This window comes from Syngnathus scovelli, chromosome 3, assembly GCF_024217435.2.
Source record: "Syngnathus scovelli strain Florida chromosome 3, RoL_Ssco_1.2, whole genome shotgun sequence".
Taxonomy (NCBI): Eukaryota; Metazoa; Chordata; class Actinopteri; order Syngnathiformes; family Syngnathidae; genus Syngnathus; species Syngnathus scovelli.
In genome coordinates, this window is record NC_090849.1 from 15118476 (window position 1) to 15143486 (window position 25011).

Sequence of the window (25011 nt, forward strand, 5' to 3'; positions counted from 1 at the left end):
CTTGTTTGTTCTCATGCTCGGTACACAGGCTCCAAACTGAAGCGCATAAAGGATTTTCTTGGATCTGGCACAGGGAATCATTTCATTTTGAAGATACATGACTATTCTGAGTATTTTAATCGAGGCAGAAGACTTTTGAACAATGCTGTGGATGTATACTATGAAATATGTACAAAAATAACTGTATGTATATTTAGTTTAGACTCAGTTGCTAGAGTTAGTACCGTTTACTGCTTACTGCAAAAATGTATGTAAACTCTTCTGGAGCCGACACTGGGTCCTTCACATTGACCTTTCTGGGAAAGAAAGTAGGGCGACATCGCTCTGTGGCCCCTGCAGGCAAGAAATGTGAGTAAACTAACAAACAAGAAGCATATTAGCACAAACGTAATATGTTGTTGTATGATGAAATTAAATTGTGTATATTTATATATTTAAAAAAAGGCATTTTAGGAAGTTATTGTAAAACCTTGGGACACACCCAGTGACAATCCATCATAAACGGGACTGAAAATCCCACACGGACTTTAACATCTTTGAAAGAAAATCATCAAAACAAAACATTACATTCATTTTCAGTCCTTGGGGCTATAAATACAATTTATGACTCAAACAATTGCCTTCCCAATTTGTACATGCGGAGATTGATAATTGTCTGCCTGCCTCCTTTCTAAATAATAGAAACCATGATTGTTAACATTGACTTATACCAAGTGAAATGTGCAACAAATGCTAAAATAGTATGTACTTTCAGTTTATGCATGAGTCATGGTTTGTTTCCACATGAAAGGATCATAACTCTGTCCCTGTTTGATTTTAAAAATCAATGAAACAGTCAGGATACATTGTAATTCAATAACCTCCATTCAAATCATCTACATTGTATGTATTTTCTGCTCATCTTAATAAACATAATTTATATTTGCATAATTTTCTAAGGTGCCTGGGAGAGAAACAACCCATGTACCTGCCCAGAGGAGCCCACAGTTTTCTCAAAGCTCGGACCGGTCCCAGCAACAACACACGACCTGGATCTACCTGGAAGAGTTCCACAGTTCATGGATGAGAGCTCATATCAAGTAGACCAGAGAGAAAAGAACACAGCAGGTCAGATATGAACACTAATAATCATCATTTCAATTTAACTCATGAGCCCAGAGAGAATGAGAGAAGAATGAAAATAGAAATGATACCTTCTATGAATCTCTGTGTCTCCTTTGAAAGGTGCTTTGGAAAGAAAATAACACCATGACGACACACCCACATTCCTGATTGAGGAACGAGTGAGGAGGGAGAGGAAAACAAATGTTACAATGATGAAAGAGATTGATGACATTGAATGCCAATAATCACTATGATAAATAAGATAAGCCGCAATCGTGGGATCCTTTCAAAAGATACAAATAAACAGACAGACTGGATGTATTGCATCTACAGTACAATTATTGGTACACTATAGTATATACTTCAACTGTAAAATAATCACACACCATACACTTTAAAACTGTTTTTGTGTAAACCAACTCAAATAAATCAAACTTTAGCCATTGGAATGTGTCTATTTGTTCCAATGGCTGTCACATTTCAAATATTGACTGCTTAAAATTTCATTTCATAAACAAAACATGTCTGTAACTATCTATGAAAAATGACACATTTAATAATTGGTATGGTGATGAGGGTTGATGTATTTTATGTCAATATTTGTTTGCCATTGGTTCTTAACTGCTCCAATTCATGTAATAAAAGTGGTATTGTTGTGTGCTGTGTTACCTTTTTTGTGATGGGTTCTATAATTGCAAAGTGATAGTGGTGTTATATTACTTCTAAAACGTGGATTAAGTCAAAGTCCCTACTGAAGGCCAAGGTATGTGCACGGCATGCCATATCATAGTACAATTATATGATATTTTCTACAAGAATAACTAAACTGTAGTGGAAATGAGCACATTAGAGTGCACTATATGAAAACTGTGAATTAATTCATTTGTACAGGTTGTTATGAGCTGTGCTCATTGTTGACTACCAGTACTTGCAAACAATAGAGACTTGTGTTCTTAGTCATACTCACATGGCCACCCTGATGCTGCTAGTGTGGTCCTGTGTGGCATCTGATCAGGGTGCTGATTTCATGTAAGTGGGCGTATTTTGAATAGTTTCCATGTATGTGTAGTGTATAAACATTAAATAGTGCAGAGAACAAGGGCACAAAATAGGTACATTAGAGGAAGACGCGGTGCAGTAGTGGGAAAAGTGCTTGTAAATCATCTAAGTGCACAAACAAATCAAAATGTAAACATTAATGGGATGGTGTGTTCGGAAGATCAAATATCACTAACAAGTCTGAGAGGAATCCTGGACATCTACCAAGAGGTAATCAAAGAGAGAGGAAGAGTGCTTTACGAACTCAACTATTTTGCCTTGTACCGTGTCTGTCTGGGGGAGAGAAAAAAAAAAAACGTGTCACATATGTTTGTGTTTTTTCCAGCTTTTACAGGCTACAGAAGTGCACAGCTCAAAGCACTCTTTATGGAGTTGGACGGGTCAGGAGGAGGAGTGAACGCGTCAGAATTGGGAGGTGCTTGTGTTTCAATATTTGAGCAAACTAGAATGTCCTCTTGTGGTCTAAAGTGTGAATAGCAGTAAAAAAAAAAAAAGCCTACCTGGGTTCAAATCTGATCTGCATAGGGGGATGTAATATAGACATATATACAAGTAAACTGTTGTGTCAGAATTACATACTTTAATAGATGTCATATAAAAATAGAAATACAAATGCTATTTACACAGATTTCCAAATGAAATCAAAACACATACATGTTAAAACAAGGGATATATGTTTCTTGTTCTGGAATTTTTAAACATCAACATTTATGGGGTACAATTTGCCTCTATTTCGAATGAGAAGTTGTGATACATAATAGGTCTTCGTCTATCAATAGACTTGGATTTCGACTCCCAGGGATCTACTTTTGGTGCCCAGCACAAGTTTAGTGCAAAGTCTAATTGTGCACTTTGATGGAGTTTTTTTGGGGGGAGGCGTATTTTCACAGACGAGCACAGTTTGAAACTGGCTTTTGTGGGGATGAACACAGCGAACTAGCCTCCCAGCCAATGCAACAGGCTGCTCCTATTCTCTTTTAAATCACTGGTCAAGAGGTGCACAGTTTATTGACATTACGGAAACAGAAATAGTCTCGCTGGAACCCATGCAGAAAATCAAAGTGGTCAATTGGTCAATGTACATTTATACAGAACAGCTAGCAGACCTTCGAGGGCGGATGATGTGATGATGTAATGTTGTCCAAGGCGATAAGAGATCACCGTTGTGGAAACCGCCTTCCAACCCGATTGTTCATGTCCGTGTGTGAACCCCGCCCTCCCCTCCCAAATGCTGTGCAGCGGTCAAAGGAGGTGATTTTAAAAATATAATGAAGATGATTATAAAAACAAAGTGTTCGAAAAGAAAATGCTGTCGGTCCACTTGAATGCGCAGCTCAGTTTGCCAAATTCCCAAACACAATAAAGGAGGCTTGTACCTGCACGAAAATCAAGATGTGCCAGTCTTTGCATCCAAGATCACGTGCGCTGTCAGCAAAACTATTGTCTTGGAGGCCTGCCTCGGCCTCTCCCCCTGCCTTGCCCAGGTTGAGGCCCCCGAGCATTCCCAGGAGGTTGACTTCTCGGGCCAGGGGCCCGGGTCACCACGCCCCTGGGATTGGAAGCAGCCAATGATACATCTTTTTGCAGGTTAACCCCTTTCCCATTGACTGCTGAACCTGGCTTCATTTTCGGAGACTTGGTTCCCTTCTCAGTGACAACTTCTGAAAAGAATCATGGTGAGTGCAAATAGAAAATGTAGGAGGACTTGCAGATGAAAAATATTTGATGGTGTATGGTGTGTACATGTACTATACCAGATGGGGGCGGCTCTTCCTCAGTCATAAGTGGTATTAAAGATTTGTCTGGCAGCAAGTCTTCCAAATCTTTCATGACTTGATTAGTGCTGTCCTTGTTGTTCCTGCGATTCTTCTCCTCATCTCGAGCCTTATGGGTTGATCCCATTTTTGATTTTGTCATTTCAGCTGGAAATTATCAACTTAAATGTATTGAGAAAATAAATGCTAATACTTGCCATTTGCATCTTCTTTTTAAGGTCTATGTTTGCTTGTTGATATCCTTTTGACACGGCATTCAGATAATAGATGGCCAGCCTGTTGCAAAGAGTGAAATGAGTGAAAGTAATAAATGATAATACTGCTCATCATGAACATAAAACATGGCCTAATTTGTAATGGTACTTTTCATTTTATCTTACACCATGAGAAGTACAGCGGGCATGATAAGTCCAGGGTTGGTGGCATAGACGAATAAGTTCCCAATGAAGGAAGGAAGATCCTGTTCTATTGTCTCCATGACTACATCATACATCTTCTCTTGGCCACTGCAAGTTAAATAAAATTATCAAATAAAAGACATTTTCTGTTTTGTAGCTTTAACCTTTAAATGAATAGTTATTTCAACCAATACTTAGGAGTGTACTGTCCATTACTGACCTAAATGGCCCACAGTCAAATGATGGAGGCAACGTCATTATAGTGTAGACCACTGGCAGCAGGCTTAGAAAGAGCACAAGCAGCAACAGACCCATGTAGAAGTTGTTGGAGCGCGAGGCCTTGAAGACCCGTTCATGAGGAACATTACAGGCCATCACAGCCCAACACTGATAGTACATCGAGCACAGGAGACGCAATACGTTCAGACCCACCAGCCCTGGAGCATAGAATGCACCCATCCTGCAAGAAAAGCAAAGCATCTTCAGGATGATCTAGTGTTATGTTAGTAAACATTCTAAACTCACCATATCATTCCTTGATTGAAGATGAGGCCAAGCACATTCCCACTGATGTCAAACTCACCGTATGAAGGCTAGAGTAAACAAATTTCAAGTGTTTCAATATATTTTTACACTTGAAACATTTATGTTCTCTCTGCTGAGCATCTGTAATCATGTTTCTTGCTTCCTGTAATTACATTTGCGGTGCAGTGTAATGTTTCACTCACTGCTTGGGATCATCTGTCTTGATGCCTCTTTGGAAGGTATCAGGTTAACTTGATGCAATACTCTGTGATGTACTCGCACTAACTTCAATAATACAGTACACGATTAGCATAAAAAAAAAACTTTCTGCTGCATGTGTACAAGAGGAAAAATAATCGATAACAAGTGGGGGCTATGATGACTCCTTGGGAATACCAAACTGAAATAAAAACCTCACTACCTGACAAGGGGATGCTGACACACATTGTGAGCACTCACAAATCCGGCCTCCAGGTCCCAGCACCAACAGTAGTTGAGGAAACGGACAACAACAGCTCTCACAAAGTCTCCAATCAGGATTGTTAAGTAATTCACTTGCATGTCAGACACGATCAGCTTCACAAATTCCTACAAAGCAAAATAAACTATGAGAATAAAGACACGATAACGGTGTTGGTATGAGGTCAACAGTAGAATCATTCTTCTACATTTACTGACAATGCCAACTGCAGTCTCCCAGCAGGGTCCTCTGATAACGTCGGCAGGGTGGACATTGGGAGGAGGCACATCTGTGGTGTTGTAGAAGCTACTGTAGTTGCTATGATACTCATTTAGAGCCCACTCAGTGGCGTTCTTGATGGCCTTCTCACTCTCCAACTGTGACAGACATAAATGGTCCATTCTTACCTCAGGATAATATATCTGAAGTTCAGCTGTAATATAACTGACCGTGTAAAATAAGTACACATATTTGATAAGTGTGCGTGCATGTTTATTTTATTTTTATTTTATTTTATTTTATTTTATTTTATTTTATTTTATTTTATTTTATTTTATTTTATTTTATTTTATCCATTTACCAGTTGTAATTAGATAATATTGTAACAAGTGGTGGAATTAGTCATAGTAACAGTTAGCTGGCGGCACAACTTTTTTGTTTGTATTTTGTATTTTGTTTTTTACTGGGAAATGAGATACTATTTATTAAAGCCACTTTTTGTGGAAAAAGTGTTAGCCTTATGTTGTTTCATGTGTGAAAGAAAATCAGTGAACGAATGCTGGACCTTTATGTACAACAATACTGCTATTCACACACTGCTCCATTAGCCTTACCTTTGCAGTGACCTCATCAAACAGCGCAAAAAGGAAGGTGTAAAGGTTTCCCAGAAAAAGTGCAAAGATGCGTCCCAGTTGCCACTTGAGAGCAATTCGGGGGTGATAGTCCTCTAGTTCAGCGATGGTTTCAAAAAGAGGAGGGCACACCAAGCCCAGCAAAGACATCACAAACTCCACCTGATGGATGGTTGAAAGTCTGTTTTTGATCACATATCTCAATGCTGCATAAATGTAGAAATCAGTTCTGTGTACACAAAATGTAACCTGCCTCATTCTTTTCAAACCAGGAGAGTTCATCATTATCCATGTCAGCAAATTCCTGAGAGCGCTTCACCACAAAGTAAATGAGGTAACCACTGCCTCCAAGGCTGCACAGGATGAGAAAATTGGCAAGGACCCTGAGGAAGCGACGCAGGTGGATGTTCTCATCCTTCTGGTTTTCCTGTTCATCTACAATGGATTCCTACAGGTTACATTAAAACAAAATTACCTCAGATCTGAGACATCACAAGTTTTGTGTTAAAAGTGGACAATTCCCCTATCAATGCTATTTCCTTTACTTTGATCGAATACAAAAAGAAAAATATCCCCTGATCTAACTTCAAAACTGCTTTTATATTTTCTCATTGTGCTCTCACCTTGAAGCTGGTGGTAATGGAGGCATACTTATTATCTGCTGTCTCTGGGTTTCCGATCAGGTAGTCCCAGCTGGTGAACATCTTCCAGCTGAAGGTGAACTCTCCCTCTTCAGCACCGTCGCCTCCTTCATTTGAGTTACGGGCCATCCTGTAAAGAAATCAAAAATAAACTTGACTATCTATTTGAAATCTACCTGAGAGTGTTTTTGTGTGTGTCTCCTACGTTCGAATGACAACCATCAAGCTGTATCCAAAGATTCCAACGCCAACCAGCAAATATGACAGGGGAAGTCTAAATTGCAGCACACCGATGGTTCGCTTATTGTCATAGAATCCGTAGAATAAAAAAGAATATTTGCAGTAGCCCTGTTGGGATGATTACAGGAAACACAGACAAACACGGGGGCAGATATTAAAAAATTAAAAGTGCAGAATATTATTAGAAGATGTAAGAACATGGGCTGGTTGTTTTCTCCTGGTTGATTAAATAAGTGTGTGACTAAGAGGTATGTCATTACCTTATGGAGTGTGCCAAAAACACACATAAATGCTACCTTGATTGCATTTTTGATTTGTTGATTACGTCTAAAGGTTGAATAAGGACAGCAGATCAATTGAACTCAGATTCTCACACCAAAATCGAAGAGTACAGAGAAGTCCATAGCTTTTGCCTGGTCCTCTCGGGGTACAGTTTTCCTGGGAATGGAGCCATATGGTAGACCCATGAGAATCTAATACACATGATAAAATCTGTCAGACAGGGGTAACTTGATAGCATCTAAAATATCAACTTTGTCAAATATAATAGGATTGAAACTGCTTTACCTCAGGCAGGACCACCAGGCCAAACATGAATCCAAATAGGACCAGGTTCAGGCCATACATCCACCTCAAAAATATGAAGTAAGATGCCACAGAGGACCCAAAGTGACCTGTCAGCAGATTCTTTACTCAGTAATCACAATTTTGTGGAAGCAACAACCCAGAATGAGAATATTGGTACCAACTTTCAACATCCTTAATCTTCCTCTCCCAGGGTATGCAGGCTGTTTTGAAGTTCTCAAAGTCACGTTTGAACTTGATGAATTTCTAGCGGGGAAATATTTAAAAATCATAATCAAACCTCAAAGCAACAACAGTTGTATCATCAGAGCTTTGCATGTCAACGAAATGTGCAAACCATTACCTTAGTCATCATGACTTTGAAAGCGTACAGTTTCCTTCCTTTTCCTTTCCCGAGAGCTCCTTCAAACTTTTCAATAAACTCCTGTGCCTCCCTATTGGACAAGTGCAAATGTCAATCATCAGAAACTAAGAAAGATGAGTATAGGAGCCACTCAACAGAGAACCAATCCAGTCGGTCAATTAGTGTTAAGATGGGGAAGTGAAATAAGAAGGATGGAATCAGTTACTGATGGATGATGTTTCTACATGGTGATAGCAGGCAAGTAGCTCGTCAGAAACCGCAACACCAATCACAAAACTGTCAAGTTCATGAAAAAGTTACGACAGCTCCCCTATCCTGTTCCACTACCAGAAGCTTACTTACACTCATCTATACTTTCACACTCATCATGATCGGTTGACTACTCTCGGAATTGATTAAATTCAAGTGCCAGATTTGGATAAAGTACTCCTAAAAAAATCACAACTATCAATATTGCTGAAGAAAAAAAAGGGGTTTCAAATACTTTTATATGAACAGCATCAACATGTGACAACTGACCCTTCTATTGAAAGTAACTGGAGAAACAACATATACAGTAGCTTAAGCCGTAACTGGAAAGCTCACATTGCAATTTCTCAGCCATGTCTCAACTGTGACTCTCCTTACAGATGTAAAGACTACACTACATCGAGAGGACGAGCTCGTCGTATTGTAAGCACGGGGTTTGGGATTGAATAAAAGGAAGTACTTTGTAGTACATTAGTTTGTGGCACATTGAGAAGGAAAATAAACGGGTAAAGCAGCAAACAAGTTTTAATATGCACAGTCATCATCACATGTACGGGACATACGTGATGGTAAGCCTTCAGAGAAGCACGTCAAAGTCCTCGCAAGGAGCAAATGCAATGCACAAAAATAACGAAATCAAGTCTTCAAAAAGTTGGATTCACAGCCAGAATTGCAAATGAGAAAGCAATACGAGAGTTAAAAGGAGGCTTATGGGTTTTTTTTTTTTAATTGCATTCTTTACTTGAGCAAAACGAGCCTCTTCTTCATTCGCCACGGTTTATTCCTTAATGTGGCAATCAGTTTCTTCTTCTCCTCTACCTCTTCCTTCAAGGCTGCCATCTCTCCTTCAGACAGAGATTCTTCATCAGAGTCAGAGGAGGAAGAAGAGCTGATGAAGGGAAAGAGCAGTCATGTGCCGTGACTTTTTCGCAACGACAGTGACAAATACGAAAGACAAATTGAACTCGGCACAGGCAATAGTTATAATTCCAGGGATGCTCCCATCATCTTAGCTATCATCAATAGGACATTCATCGGGCCTACTGAGTTTCGGAAAAGATGAAGAATTGACATTCTCAGGTGTAAACGAGAAAGGCTCTCAGAGAATACTGCACCTGCTCAACTTCCCCTTCTTCTTTTTGTCCTTCTCACCACCTTTCTCATTGCCTCTTTTCCCTTTAGCATTTCCCTTCTTTTCTTTATTCTTCTCCTCTTTGTCCTTTTTTGACACCGCCTTTCCTCCTCTTTTTTTCCTCTTGTCGTCCTCCTCGCTCTCATCCTCGCTTTCTTCTCTGGCTGCTTTCTTTCTGGAAGCTTTGGAGGCTTTTCTTTTCACACTCTTGTTATCATCATCTTCTTCATCATCGCTGTCCGGGCGCACTGCTTTCTTCTTTCTTCCTCTCTTCCTTGGTGACTCATCCTCTTCTTCCTCATTTTCCTCTTCATCGCTGAAATGCTTGGCTTTATGCTGAGGTTTAGCTCTTCTGTTTTTTATTCTTCTCCGGGCCTCTTCTGAAAATAAAAATAGAATTTATTATTGGTAACTAAAGTGTAACACTATGATTTCTGAGTACACAAAGTGAAATATGATGCAAGACTTTTTTAAATCATATAAAATGTTTCCATACTTTAAATCTTGACAAATGCCTCTACAATCTAATCTTGAGTATATATCTCAGATCCAGTTGGAGTGTCAAAGTATCAAAAATTACATCATCAATTTCACTTGATACTGTCAAAAAGATACTGTATTAATTTAACATGATCAAACTGAAAGTCATTTGCAATATTTTTCTAAGTTTTGTAGTGACAAAATAGGTCAAAATGTGTTCCTAGGTGCATTCTTATTATCATGAAGGCTGAATTTCTCACACAGCTCCAGCATCAGAACTGAAATGTGTAAGTGCAATTAAGATGAAACATGACAAGTTTAAGTGGAATGCAAAACTGACTCACCCTCACTTCCACTGTCGACTACAGCATCCACCTCCATACCCACTGGAACAAATAAAAAGTCAAACAAATGATCTCTAACACTAGTAGAGGCTTGAAACATGTAAAAATAAAAACACCATCTCACCATCTTCAACAGCAATAGCTGCACCATTTTTCTTCTTAGGAGGCATTCTGTGTTAGTAATTGATTGTGTATTTGCCCATGTAGTTATTCCTCTTCTGTCTGCTTCAAATTGTGTCTCCTGTCCATCCATGAGTGAGAGAGGCTGAACCAGCAGTGAAGGCAAAATAAGTAAACCAACACACACATACACCCACACACACACAGGGGACAAATGTGCTCCTGTTTGAACCACTCCTTGACAACCATCAATGATACAAAGGCCATCAGATGATGAGCAGTAGCCCAGAGGAAGGAAATTCAATTGAGCAAGACCTAAAACAGACAAATGATGATTGATGTCTTTGCATGTCAAGTTTGTAACTTATAGTTGCATCGTTTATACAAACAGGTGTTTTCCTGCAACCTAAAATCTTCAAGTCAAAGTTCAGGGTGAGCGAGATTCAACAAGATACAAATATTAAAATATTGCATATTGTGCAAAATTGAGGCGAAATGTTCAAACGTGTTAAAACAACCGTGATGCAAGCCTATAGTCAAATGTCAAATAGGTCCTTTTGAATAATGCAGTGAAAGAAGAGATGTGACGCTGCCCTTCACCTTAACCCCAATACCCAAGCTGTCATCCGGTCTTCTTCACCTGCACCTTTCAGGAGTCCACTGTGTTTACATACAGTACAACCTTCCTGCTCTACTTAACTGATGCGGTATGCTTCTTCAAATTCAATTCCCCCCACCAATTAGTAGAGTGGCTGCAACAAAATTTTGAATGTAGCCTCATTAAACTAAGTCACCCCACCCCACCTGGGACCTGAGCCACGCCCACCACTAGTGTGCATGAGAACCATGTCCATTCAGAATGGCGTGTCATAAAAGTTGTGATAAATGAACACTTAGACTTTAATTATGTCCTTACAAGATTTATTGTTACAGCTCGAGTATTTCTTTTTGCCTCTTTTTCATGAGGCATGCAGCTTTTATTTATTGTAGTTCAGCGAAGTCCACAGCCCAATTTTGGAGTAGAACAAAAAGGTCAGATGGATCCTGTAAATGCTGAGAAATCATGTTGCCGGACAGAACCCAAAATTACGGATAATTCATTTCATAAGCTACTCCTTATTTGATTGCATTTGTTCAACTCTCTGGATTTGCACAAAAAACAACCAATTCACAAACTTTGGGTCTCCAAAGCAGATCTCAGTACATTGTTAGAAGTCAAATCAGTGTACATCATGGTACAATGCCTTACTCTTCCCTTCATTAATATTAGGGAAGATGAGATCCCTGTTGGTGTACAGAGAAAGTTAAGATATCAGATACGTAGTATGCCGCCGTGTGGCTCAATTACCTGGCACAAGCATGCAGGCAGAGTTATGAGCACCCGCAGATAAAGATCTGATTAGTACTGCATCTTCATTTCTTTAGTAATTATACAGTGTTTAGTTTTTTATTTACCCAAACAAATAGCTTTTGGATTTCTCATTGACATTTCTTGGTACACAAGATGCATTGGTGGAATTGATGGATAATTTAACTGACAGGAAACTTGTTTACATTTGACTAAAAGGTCAACGAAGGGACTGTTGACTGACAGGATGACAGAGCAGAACAGCCTCTAAGATATTGGATCAGACAGTGTGCCGTTATCAGATGATTCAAGACAGACATCCCTGTAACATGATGAAGCTCAGGAGACCACAACAAAAGGATTTACAATTAAGTATGTTGGCACACTTGGACATTGCTGAATTCAACTGGCATGACCACAAGTCAAAGGATGAGTTCAATGGCTGCGGTGCCGAGAAAAGTCTAGACAAATTAAAGAAAAATAAGACTAGAACTATAGTAGTCATGAGACCTAGCTTCAAGTTGGGTTTATAATAAATTTTTAAAATGTTTCTAATTGGATAATATGTATACAATATTATAAAAATACAGTTACTGTTGTATATGTAACATACAAAAACAGTATTCTATAGAATTCTGTAAATACATACTATGCAACCCATTTTTCATTATTTTAACACGAGTCCTTTGCTGCTTTGACAAATAAAGCTTATTGACTCATTAAAGTCCCATCACTTTATTGCTCAACACTGTCTTCTGGAGACCAGAGAAGTCCTTGGGTGAAAATGTGGCCAAAAATACTACATGCAGTAGAATCTTTTTGCATCACGCACTTCTGAAAATGACTTTTCCCAGTAAAGTGTTTTCTATTCATGCTCACTCACTCAGTGTCGCTGTAACCTTGGCTCCCTGTGTATCTTCAGATCACTTTGTTGAGGGAAACCAGGCAGGTACCGAGAAGCTTCATTGTTGCTATGGCGATGACTCCCGGAGCTAGGAGTTCTGGTCGTTGTACGTTCTTGGGCTCTTCCTGTGGGAGATTTATGTCCACTTTTGCCATGATGTGATTTTTGAGCTCTACAACGGTGTTCTTTCCCACCTATAAAGAGGGAGGGGTATCATTAATAGAGCAGCAAATATTGAAATATAGCAACCTGTGTCTCACTTTCATGGTCTTGCTGCAAAGCTTTGTTGTTCTTTTGTTTTTCTGCAGCCTCGGATGCAGCTCTTCTGGCCTCTTCCAAATCCATTGCGGCCTTCAACGCAGCTTGCTTGTTCTTTCGCTTGTTTTCTTCACTTTGCTTAAAAGCAGAAACACAAATGTCCTAATAATCTCTAACTCCATGCAGTCACTGTGAAGTACAAAATGATACAATTGATGATCGACTCCTGCTGGAGAAAAAAAAGTAATTTACCGTCTGTAGTTTTTTCTTCAGTTCAATATTTGCTTCTTTGTAGCTTTTGGATGTGGACTGCAGGTAATAAATTGCCAGCCTATGAAATGGATTATTATTATTAATGGTGAGGGCATTTCTATTGCAGCACCTTTCCACCCAAAAAAAACTATTTACTACATCGTTGACTTAGTCAGGTCACACCATGATGTATGTTTATGCTAAGAAAAAAATGCTATGATTGGCTCATGCACACACTAATGATGCAGAACAGAGAACATCTGAAATTACTCAGACAGATTTGGCATTATGATCAGAAAACCAAGCACAGCTTTCCCCTATTCATTAAGTTCATTTTATCATTTCTACTCACACCATCAACAACATAAAGGGTAGGATCAGTCCAGGATTTGAGGCATAGTTGAACACTTTTCCAAACCAGGCTGGGAAGTCTGACTCCAAAGTCTCATGGATGACATCAAACATACGATTCTTCCCACTACGAAGAAAGGAAAAGTGAATGAATCCCCCTGACTTGCATTTTGAATAGAATCCATTCATTACCTGAATGGTCCGCAATCAAAAGACGGAGGGATTGTGACAATGGTGTACATTGCAGGTAGGGTGGAGAGGAAGAGGATGACCAGTAACATGGCCATGTAGAAGTTGTTGGAGCGAGAGGCCTTGAAGACTCTTTCCTGCGGCACATTACAGCACATGACGGCCCAGCACTGAAGGTACATGGACACGTGGAGGCGGAGGACGTTTAGGGCAGGCAGGCAGGGAGCATAAAAGGCACCCATCCTAGAAGAAGGTACAATGACTGGGGTCATTCACCATTTCACTTAGTTCTTTTTTTTTTTTTTATCCCTCCTACCAGATCATTCCTTGATTGAAGATCAAGCCGAGCACATTCCCGCTAACATCAAACTCAGAGTATGACGGCTTTCCGAAAGTACAGCGGAAAAAGAAGATGAACAAAATAGTCTCCTGACTCATATTTTCACAGCCTCTATAGACATTTCAGGAGGCAGGTGTAAAATGCTGACTTACAAAGCCGGCCTCCAAGTCCCAGCACCAGCAGTGGTTGAGAAAACGAACAAGCACAGCTCTAAGAAAATCACCAATGAGCAGTGTGGCGTAGGTTGTCATGGTGTCAGATATGATGAGCCGCACAAACTCCTGCAAAGGACCATGCTTCTGTGATGTGCATTTAAAAAAGTTTCTTTGTACCCAAGGGATATTAGGCCTTGCACATGCGAGGTATTTGTATGTGGTCAGAATTTATGATAATATGTTGAGCAGTTACTATCTATGATCAAAACAATCATACAATCTTAAAGTCCCATTAGCTTATGCAAAAGCAAGAGATCATTTTCTTAATACTGCATGTCATGGTAAGTGTTAAGGTCAGTTTCTAACTAACCTGCCCCACCATGGTCTCCCAGCAGGGCCCACGGGGCACATCAGCAGGATGAACAGCAGGTGGCGCTGTGCTATTTCCTGTGACGTTGTAAAAACTTGCTTCCCACAGTGTTATATTAAACTTGACTATTTTTTCCTCTTCCCTCTGAAACACACGTACATTCCTGAGTTCACACTTCAATAAACTGTCTATCATGTACACACTACAATCCTCACTTTCAGGTTGATCTCATCCATGAGTGCGATGATGAATGTGTAGAGGTTCCCCAAGAAGAGGGCAAAGATGCGGCCCAGCTGCCACTGCAGGGCGACTCGGGGGTGGTAGTTCTCCAGGGTGCTAATGATGTCAAACAGCATGGGACAAAACATCCCCAGTAATGACATAACCATATTTACCTGAGGAAAAAAACACAGGCTGTAACACTCAGTGAGGATCTATGAAGATGGACATATGCAAAGACATCTGGATTCACCAAATGTTCTGCGTTACAGATTGAAGGAAACTGTATGGAAATTCTTCAGGTAGTTACTTTGCTTTTCAAACTTTATTGATGCCGGAGGAAAGAATACCTAAAATAACTATATATCAGAATCAGAAATTCAGTCTTTACTAAGATGCAGTATTATTGCTCAGTTTTTACCAATATTGTAAGATAGCTATTTATTTAGCAAAATGGTCATACTTGCAATGTGGTGTGGTTGTAAATTGTGACTACACAATAATTCTAATTCAGTAAAAAATGAAGAGCCAATCAGATTGTATCTCAATCATACATTCTGAAGTCGACTCATTTGTTTGTACCTCATTCCTTTCCCACCAAGAATGGTTTTCTAATCCGTCCAGAGCAAACTTCTGAGATCGCCGCACAACAAAGTAAATGAGGTATCCACTTCCTGCTAGGCAGCACAACACCAGGAAATTGGCCAGCACTCGCAGGAAGCGGGTCAGATGGATGTTGTCATCCTTATGGCTCTCTTGCTCTTCTAAGATTGCTTCCTGGTGAGACAGCGGATGGGAAACTCAGGGTAGTTGTTAACTCAATTATAACATAAATGTAAACATCAACACAAACACATCGGCCTCGACCTTGAAGCTGGTGGTGATTGAGGCAAATTTATTATCTGCTGTTTCAGCGTTCCCTATCAGGTAGTCCCAGCTTGTGAACATTTTCCAGCTGAAATTAAAGCTGTTATCATCTCCGACACCAGTCTCATTTGAATTACGGGCCATCCTTTTATTGGAGATAAGACATAGTCACCGTGATGATTACATTAAGTCCTATACTGCATATATAGTACTCACGTTCTAATGACCACCATGTAGCTGTAGGCCACTGTTCCTACTCCAACCAGGAAATACGACAAAGGCATGCGAAACTTGAGCCAGCCAATGGCACGCTGGTCATTGTAATAACCGTAGAAGAGGACAGAGTATTGGGCGTAACCCTGCAGATGCATGTTTTAATTCACAATAGCAAAAAAAAAAGTGACATTGTGTGAGATAGCTGACCCCGAAGTCCCACAAGACAGCAAAGTCCATGGCGCTCCCTTCCTCAGCCCTCGGCACAGTCTTTCTCGAGATGCTGCCGTAGGGCCGACCCATTAATGCCTGATATACAAAAACAGAGTGGACAGCAACATAAAAAGACACACAACAAGAAACACTAATAGCAACTAACCTCTGGCACCATGACCAAGCCAAAAGTGAGCCCAAACAAGATCATGTTGATACCATACATCCACCTCAGGAAGATGAAGTAAGAAGCAACAGAAGAGCCAAAGTGACCTGTGTGATGTGCAGCACATAATGAGAAACATGATTATACATTATTGCTCAACTTCAAGCCCACTAATGCACTGCAAGCAATGTCAGATGAAAAACCTTACATGGACTTTTCACTTACTTTCAATCTCTTTGATTTTCATCTCCCATGGGATGCAAGCAGTTCTGAAGTTTTCAAAATCTCGTTGAAACTTCATCCATTTCTACTTTGTTAAATTAGAAAAGAAGAAAAAATAACGATGTAAAGCAGATATCAGACATCTGGAGGAAAAAAAATAATTTGTACGTCCTTAAAAATTGATTCATAATCATCATTGAAACTGCTGCTTTTACTACAACAGTTAGGTCTTTTTAATCAATACAGTTTCCTCAGTTACCAAGCTTATGTTTCATGTTTTTTAAGATGGAGGATCCCTGTTATAGACTAACTGTGCTTAAACGTGTTTCTATGTGCCAGTTAATGTGTCAGTTCCCATGGAACATTTCCGTACGAATTTTGCTACCCTACCAGTAAATGACTATTTATATGTTATTTGAGTTATTTAAAATCCACTTTCCTCTTACCTTGGTCATCATGACCTTGTATGCGTAGAGCCTTCTGCCTTTCCCTTTGCCCAAAGCCCCCTCGTAGTTCTCCACAAACTCCTGAGACTCCCTGCAAATAAGAAGATGGCTTCACTCCAGATTCGCTAAAGTCAATAGGTTGACCCGTGACTGCTATGAAGAAGTTACCGTAAGGTTAACAGCTTCTTTTTCATCGACCATGGCTTTCCTCTGAGACCCTGGATCAATTTCTTCCTCTCGTCCACTTCCTCTTTTAGCTCTTGGAGCTCCTCAGCTGTCAGAGACTCTGGCCTCAACTCTTCGTCATTGCTGTCCTCCTTGTCCTCTTCTTCACTTGTCTCCTGCTCTGAACTGAGTAGTCATTGTTTCTTTTAATTGTTCTTGTATGAGAACATATTGTTGTTTTCCTAAAAGAACGTAAATTATTTACCTTGTTTCAATTACTTTTGTGTGCTTTTTCATCTTTACTTCCTGTTTCTTCTCCTTCTCACGTTTACGAACATTCTCTTTTCTTTCTTCATTCGGGGCACTATCGTGTTTGTGTTTCCTCTTGAAATGTTCATCCTCAGCTCCGCTTTCCATCGGCACCTTTTCTCTTTGCTTATTTTTAAGGTTCTTCTCCCTTGCCATCTTTTTTTTGTCTTCCCTCTCAATCTCCTTTGCGGTATTATTTTTATCATTGTTTCCTTTCTTCCTCATGCCTTTTTCTTTCCTCTCTGGTCTGTCCATCAACTCCTCTTGAGTCTCGGCGGCATGTTTTTTCTTCTTTCGATTTCCCTTCTTTCCCTCTCTTTTACTATCCTGCTTCTTTTTTGCTGTTTTCTTTCGCTCATATTCTTCTGGTATAGTGCAAATTTGGTCTTCATCACCTGCAGTATATGTGAATCCATGTTAAGGTTGCAGTTGAACATGTTTGGTATCGATACACCTTCACTAAAATGTGTAATTTGTCACATAATACAAACCAAAAGATCAGTCGTACTTTAGCTATGACACACACCAGCATGATTTTTTTATACTAATGGAATAAGCCACATTTATGCACTTACCTGTATCCAGTCCAATGTGAACTAAGAACAGAGTGAACATAAGATATGAATTATCCATATCTTGAAAATGGAAAAATGTTAAGTCAAATTTTAATAGTTTCTTTCTTTCTTATCTGAATCAATTATTGGTTCTGAATTCATATCTCATCTTTGCTTGGCCACCTGATTTCTTCTGTGACGTGTTTTTCCATTTTTGGTCAAATGTTTTCTTTTCACATATTTAATACATACGTGCATCTTGATGCTTACTGATTTTCCATACAACCTGCATGACTTCAATTTCATAAATCGACTTCATTCCTACAATCCCAAACCGCACTTGAGTATGTTTCTTCATTGTGTACGCTGCATTGTGTTCAATGAAGAATCATAAAGTGAAAACAAAGCCCGCCGCAGACAAATTGAAGAGATCAGCCCTTCGGTGAAACTAGAGTCATGTTGCCACGGGTCATTGAAAATGTGTGCATCAAAGGGGTGCAGTTGCGAACAATAGTATAATGAAGGGAGATGGGGTTCAGCCAAAGGTCTTATAGTTAACATCAGCTTAACAAATGAGATTAGAAAGGAAAAGCAAATATAGATGATCATTGTCCCATTGGTAGTGTTGACTTTATCTCTTCCTTCTTGTCAAAGTACCATGAAAAACTAAATAAGTTGATCACATAGATATCAAGAGCCATGGACTTACTGTCATCCTCGGTAGTGATCAGTTTGTTACGAGGCATCTTCCTCTCATGGTTGTCGACCTCCGAGTGGCCCGAGGTCCAGAGAGCTCAGTGAACATGGGAGATGAAGCAGTAGGGTTTCTCCACCCATGAAGTGGATGAACACACTGCCATGACAACAATGTGTGCATATGAGTATTGAGAGGCAAGTCTATGATGAGCGCCTCATGTGAGAAGTTCACTTTTTCCTTGCCACCCATTGACCCAAAACACAGACAATGACGTCCTGGAAACCTTAGAGCCTCACAATTTCACTGCCAATCAATTATTCAAAACAGTTATGACTGGCTTTATGCAGTGTGATATGTGTGTGTCTGTGTCCACAAGGTCAATGCCAGTGTCAGGGCTGTTTATATGATATTCAAATAATGGCTCCACTGTATCAAAGTTACACTATAGTGGCTAGAGCACCCTTAACATTCATCAAAACGCTTAACTCGTGGCACGATTTTACCTGTGTACATTAGTCAACTTGCATGTTATCATTAATATATTACAAATCGAATGCTGTTTGTTTAGAATATTGGATTGGCCCTTCAGCAGTTAGTCAATCATTTATAATTAGAAATTGGATCTACAGCTAATGATCATAGAAGCAAGGAACAGGAAATAAGGTCCACCTTTGCTTGTGTCATGACTCGTAAGAGCTGAATTGTATTTCTTTAAAATGCTAGCTCATTTTAATCAGGTATTTCAGGCATTACGTTCTGACCAGATCTCATTTGTGCCCACCCCCCTAACTGACTGTCTAAAAAGCAATCTACTGTCCAGAAAGGTGAAGCGTTGAATCCAATACTAATGAGCCAACAGGGGGCGCTGTTGTACCAATTTAAACAGATTTCCTCAGGTTATTTCTGAATGCTCCTGCACGTGAGAAGTTAAAAAAAAATGTTGCAGGCAGGCGTGCGTGTTTTTCTCATTGATGTAAGAAGAGTCTGGTGTAGGCTATATCTATTCCCTATTTCCAAACTTAGCTGCAGCTACGAGGGAATCTTGATGAAGGAAGCTGCCAAGGCCTTGTGAGCAGCTGACGGGCGATACTGTAGTCAAGTCATTGCTCTGGTTGCAATTTTTAGTCAACCGAGGTGTTCCTTGTCGCCTTTGAAATACCTTCTGTTGTGTTTCTGTTATGAAATGCGCTCTATAAATAAAATATTTGGATTGATTTATTTTTGATCTTCATTTGTGGAGACTCGAAATTTTAGAAGTTTGCCCTTAAATGACCTGGACTCCTACACAAAAGTTGAAATTGTGAGGTCCTATTTTAGCTATGTGTTTAATTAAACATAGGGCATTCACAAACTTGACTGGTCGCTACTCTAAAACAGGGCAGAAAAAGGGACAGACAACCATTCTCACCCACATGGTTACGTCAAATCTAATCCAAATGTATCTTGGTTCTTCTTGTTTTGATAGCCATAGCCACATGGTGTACCAAGAAGTAACAAGAAGTGCAGTGTGTCACTGATACATGTCAGGTTTATCAGAAAAACATAAAGAAATACTTTTTAGAGATAAAAGACTGACCCACAGCAATCATGATAAGAGACTAATGAGCCACCCAAAAATGAGCGAAGCCGCAAATAGTAGATCTGTTTGTTTTATAACTCATAAAGGACAGAGGTCAGAAAAATAAAGTTGTGTATCATGCTGCATCATGTAGTTGCTTATAGAAGTAAATACAGTTCTTGATCATATGGACGTTAACAAACTGGGCTTTAATTTGAGAATAATTGTCAATTTTGGCTATGTGAAGCCCTTTGAGACTGTTTGTGATTTAGGGCTATACAAATAAACTTGACTTGACTTGACTTAATTTCACTGAAAGAACGACTGTATCTTTTTATGTACAAAAATAAAACGAGTCCGCTGATGTACCACAACAAGTCATAAAACAAATGGCAAATGTCCCATCCTGTGTTTATAAGGAATCAACCATGAACTTCTACCTCAACAATGATGACGTGGGTGTAAAGCAGCAGGCCGTTTGGCTTTCCTGGTGAGAATGCCAGCAGGGTGTGGCTTGCAGGTGAGTCGGGTGTGGCTCACACCACTATATAAAAACACAGTATAACGTGTATTTCAGCCTAGTATTGAAGAGCAGGAAACACTTCAGGATCAAGCATTATTGTCTTGAACATTTGGGGGGTTTGCTAGAGACTATTGCTTAATAAGATCCAGCCACAGCTAGTGTGTAGGGGTGGAAGGAAAGCATGGCAAGTATGCCTGAGTAGAGACGCATCATCAAGCAAGGGGCGGAGTTGATTTTCTGTGGGGGCGGGACTTGGCTGCTTCAATTGACAGATTACAGGGGAGAGGGCGGGGCTTGTATTTGCAGACAGAGAAGCACGTGGCTAGGCCAGTCTGCACGAGGGAGCAGCAACAAAGAGCAGCCAGTCTCGAACAGTACACGGGACATCTGCAGAAAACACGCGCACGCACACACTTTTTGTACAGCCACACACGCATTCACGTTAGCCACACACATGCATGTGGTCTCAAATGGCGTTCAAACACCCACAAAGGAGCATGGAAAAACAGATAAATAGTTTTTCTCCAACCACGTGAACAGTTATATGCAAATGTACCACATTTGACCTTTGGGCACACACGTTTATATATATAGTCGGTTTCCACAAGGACCACACTTGAACACACATTCTTGTTTTTCCAGCAATCACCGCGAAAGCTATGCAAGGGAGAGGTTTTTGTGTGTGAATACTAGAAGGGAAAGGAAGAATTTAGACAGAATGTGGCAGGAAAGTAGGGGGGACTCCTCCCTGGGCAAGGAACAAGAAACACATTCATGATGCAGAAGAGCTGTGTTGTATGAGAGGGGGAATGAATGATGAGCAGTTGCTGAATCAGCTGATTGACCCTTCTTAATTGTCATTATTTTTCATTCACTTTGGACTATTTTTGCCAGTTTCACTTCAAGAACTTCCCAACTTGGGGTAATAGTTTTGGACAAAGAAAGACTGTGCTCATGCATTACAATTCATGCAAGAGCAGTCTTTGGATATGTAAATAAATACAACAGATACACCAGTCTTGTATAATAACTAAGTTCCTCTCCAAATATGCAGACAATCGTGCTCTGTTCGTAAAATGCGACCCACCACCTTCTCACCTTGGGGTTCAACATAATGGTGAATGTTCAATGTGAGCATAGCAGGGTGGGGATCAACTTTTGAAGCAATGCTTTTGGACAACCCCTGTGCACAGTTTATCATGCCCCACACACACAACTTATGTAAACGGATAAGCTGCAATTTCCACTGCTTGCCTCTTTATCAACAGTGTTTTTGCAACACTTGTGCAAGTTGTATGCGTGCAAGTGCATGTGTGTGGGGTGGACTAATATCTGCCTAGTAACTAGACTCATGCTGTTTCAGATTCCCATAAGTAATCCTCACACCCACGTAGCCACAGAAGGAAACTCCCAAAACTGTAAGATGTTGTCATGACAACATGGTCATGATTAGCTCAAGTGCATGGATCATATTGCTGGAACGAAAGCTCTTTGATATAACCAGTGCCCAAAAACCCCCCACCAGATACCAGCACACACTGGTACAGAAACCTTAAAACACATAAACAGAAGAAGAGTGATGACAGGATATACGTCCACGAGGGGGATGGGCAACGATACTTGACACCTCCCACTTTCGCCCCCCTCCCTAAACTGAAACCCGTGAACCTTTACACACATACAACAGACATACGTTTCACATAGACGGTCCGTCTTTTCTTCTCTGTACATAGCTGCGTTAACATAACACTCAGACTTACAAAGACCTCAGTGTAGAGTTGAGTAGCTTTACCCTCCCCCATCACTCGCTGTGCCTGCTTCACTCACATATGAAAAGCTCTTGTCTATAGAATTGGGGAACAGTGTTTGTAACAGCTGGCATAAACACACAACGAGAGCACAATGAGCTCACTTGATACTCACACATGAAATGCTTCCAAACAGTAAATGCTGCGTGATGAATAGATGTGAACATACACAATCGCCACAATTTATTGCGCTCTCACTTCAGTCACAGAATGATACAAATCCACTCATAGCTGTATATTATATATTGTATCTACATATTGAAATATATTCAAATGTATAGTAACTGGGTTTTTGTCATGCTCAAAGCACCTCTGAGTTTTCATCAACAGCCTGAACTTGGTTGTTTATGTACTCGCCCATAATATAAAGGGATGATGACATCTTAAATGTGTGTCTCGAGATGTTTACATAATTACGCAACATGGTAGCAAGAGAGACCGTCAACTTGTTGACATTGAAGCTATGGTGAAGCGCATAATGGAGGTATGTCAACACTCCCTTTAAATAAGCTACTCTGTTGCAATTCAGACACTTGCGGATAGTGTTACAGCCTCTATAGCAGCAATCGTCTTGATATTTTGTTTCGGTTTGTTTGCAGATTTCACAGAGACGTGACAAACAGGGGCTACTCTCTGAAATTGTGACACGGATCAGCTGGTCCTCTTGGCTACTACTTTTTCCATTTCCCAGTGTCACTCACTATCAATGGCTTCCAGATAGTGCAGGTCCTCTGAGTTCCACGAATCCACCGATAGACAGCATGTTCAGTAAGAAGCGCACAAGCATGCAGTGACATTCACACTGCCCAAAGAAGTGTTTGTTTTCTACTGGGCTGTGCCTAAGGATGCCGTATGTGTGAATGATTGACAATGTGGAAGAATACGTTGAGACTTGTCAGACCTGCAGGGCAAACTGACACACTGCAAGTGAATGGGTTGAATGTTTATGTGATGAGATGTCGAAAGAGAAACTGCATGAAGGGGGTAAACATGTTTGTTCAGTTTCTTGGGCTTCCCGCACAAACTGTCGAATTGATAGTGTTTGATTTTACTCTTAAATGACACTGTGGAACGTTGGATATTACAAAAAATGATTACATTTGATCAGTTTGAATACATTGTTTAGTGACATGAGATAGACCACATTAAGAGCTATAGTTTGTTTTGGAAGGGCAGTCAGAACATACTGTAGTGTCGTGTATTATTATATTGCTCTTTTTCAGATTATTTTTTTTTACTCAATATCTTCTCATGGTGTTTGAACAGTGTATTCCCTTAAACTCCAGAATGTATAACAGCTTTGTAATCATTTCCAGTATTTACTTAATACTCCCAAATTCTTTGAAAGACACTGGAGATGACCTAAATCACCGCTGTTAACCAACTTGCACTTCACATTCGATTTTTACTGTGTTCATTTTTATCTGATTGCAGATTACATTAACAAACACAACATGCCTTTGTCATTTATTGCCAGTACATACCGAAAGAAATGGCACAGCTTTCTTTGCCTTTTACATATTCAGAAACATGTTCACTCTGACAAACAACACAAAGACTGAGCTCTGAAATGTAGCCAGTTAAATTTGAGACAACAGTTGAAAAGTTATAACTGAAGGGTTTTGGGAAAATGGCTAAAATTAGAGTCTAACTCTTAACTATCAGTTAGAGCTAGAGGGTAATTGTGAAATGTATCCTGTAATAATACATCACAGTAAATCCACCCACATTTGGGTGATAATTAGGTCAACATCACTGTAAAATGGCAGTGGCAGGGGTCTCAAACTTGCAGCCTGGGGGGCATTTGTGGCCCACAAGATGATATTTTGTGGCCCCCTGCTTGACATTAGTTTAATGTCAGTATTCTTTTTTTGCCACATCGTGGCCCTGGGAGTTTTGTGTGTGTGACTGTATGTGTGTGAGTGTGTTTTAATCACTTATGGGCTCATAACAGCTTTTGGCAAAATGTAAATCTGACGTGAGATCAAGTGAAAGGAAAAGTTGTACTCTCACCATGTCATTTTCAGAATCTGCCGTGAAGAGAAAGATTGGTAAGAACAGCCAATTGAAAGAAAAATGGGAGAGAGTGAAGAGATGGAATGTGTTTTTATTGAGCACGGGGCTCCCTGACATGTCTTGAATGCATAGAGAAAAGTTGCAGCGCTAAAATTCAATGGAAAATCGTAACTTTTTGGGGTTACATGGAGATTTATTTATTGTGATATTGACTCACTGTCCTTTTACCTGCTCTATTGTGTTGCCAGTTCTCCCATTGTCAAGGCAGCAAAAAAAAACCAGCCCACTAATAGCCACCCTTGTATCTTAATTCTGTTGTGTCAGCGCTGCACCAGACTTTACAATCCCGATCGTTTCGGCAGATCACTCAATAAAAAGGATAAAAAGAGGTTGTCGTCCTTGTAGGTGGATGACGACGGGATGTGTAATAAGGGCTAGACATGTTGTGCGCTTGCGCCGAGCCAAACTGTAATCTGGGGGCTCCGCGGGCAGCCAATAGCGACACGTTGCTTCACCCGTGACACCATCCGCCACTCCTCTT

At 40.1% G+C, this 25011-nt stretch overlaps 2 protein-coding genes and 1 non-coding gene across 4 annotated transcripts; 1 reads left to right on the forward strand and 2 right to left on the reverse strand.

The window, feature by feature from the left end:
* Nucleotides 1-232: 232 nt before the first annotated feature.
* Nucleotides 233-1707, forward strand: LOC125994673 (uncharacterized). Its single transcript, XR_011086616.1, has 3 exons — nt 233-348; nt 940-1107; nt 1225-1707. It is a non-coding gene; the product is annotated as an uncharacterized protein (transcript).
* Nucleotides 1708-3035: 1328 nt separating this feature from the next.
* tmc2b (transmembrane channel-like 2b) lies at nt 3036-10601 on the reverse strand. The gene is made up of 20 exons (XM_049763873.2): nt 10332-10601; nt 10208-10249; nt 9367-9763; nt 8994-9140; nt 7982-8072; nt 7803-7884; nt 7621-7727; nt 7428-7526; nt 7019-7161; nt 6796-6943; nt 6426-6620; nt 6155-6334; nt 5540-5698; nt 5321-5449; nt 4862-4929; nt 4557-4796; nt 4319-4444; nt 4136-4214; nt 3918-4047; nt 3036-3824 (listed from the first exon to the last, which is right to left on the reverse strand). Exons 1-20 carry the CDS (start codon nt 10375-10377, stop codon nt 3601-3603), a joined length of 2832 nt encoding a protein of 943 aa, XP_049619830.1. The 5' UTR covers nt 10378-10601; the 3' UTR covers nt 3036-3600.
* Nucleotides 10602-11264: 663 nt separating this feature from the next.
* Nucleotides 11265-20849, reverse strand: tmc1 (transmembrane channel-like 1). Of its 2 annotated transcripts, XM_049763883.1 has the most exons (21): nt 20564-20849; nt 18578-18721; nt 17890-17910; nt 17271-17709; nt 17009-17191; nt 16841-16931; nt 16398-16479; nt 16173-16279; nt 16004-16102; nt 15797-15939; nt 15581-15725; nt 15296-15490; nt 14710-14889; nt 14495-14638; nt 14122-14250; nt 13946-14013; nt 13633-13872; nt 13442-13567; nt 13090-13168; nt 12840-12975; nt 11265-12773 (listed from the first exon to the last, which is right to left on the reverse strand). In XM_049763883.1, exons 2-21 carry the CDS (start codon nt 18612-18614, stop codon nt 12559-12561), a joined length of 2859 nt encoding a protein of 952 aa, XP_049619840.1. In that variant the 5' UTR covers nt 18615-18721; nt 20564-20849; the 3' UTR covers nt 11265-12558. The 2 variants fall into 2 exon arrangements, with proteins under 2 accessions (XP_049619840.1, XP_049619841.1); XM_049763884.1 differs by lacking the exon at nt 17890-17910.
* Nucleotides 20850-25011: the final 4162 nt, after the last annotated feature.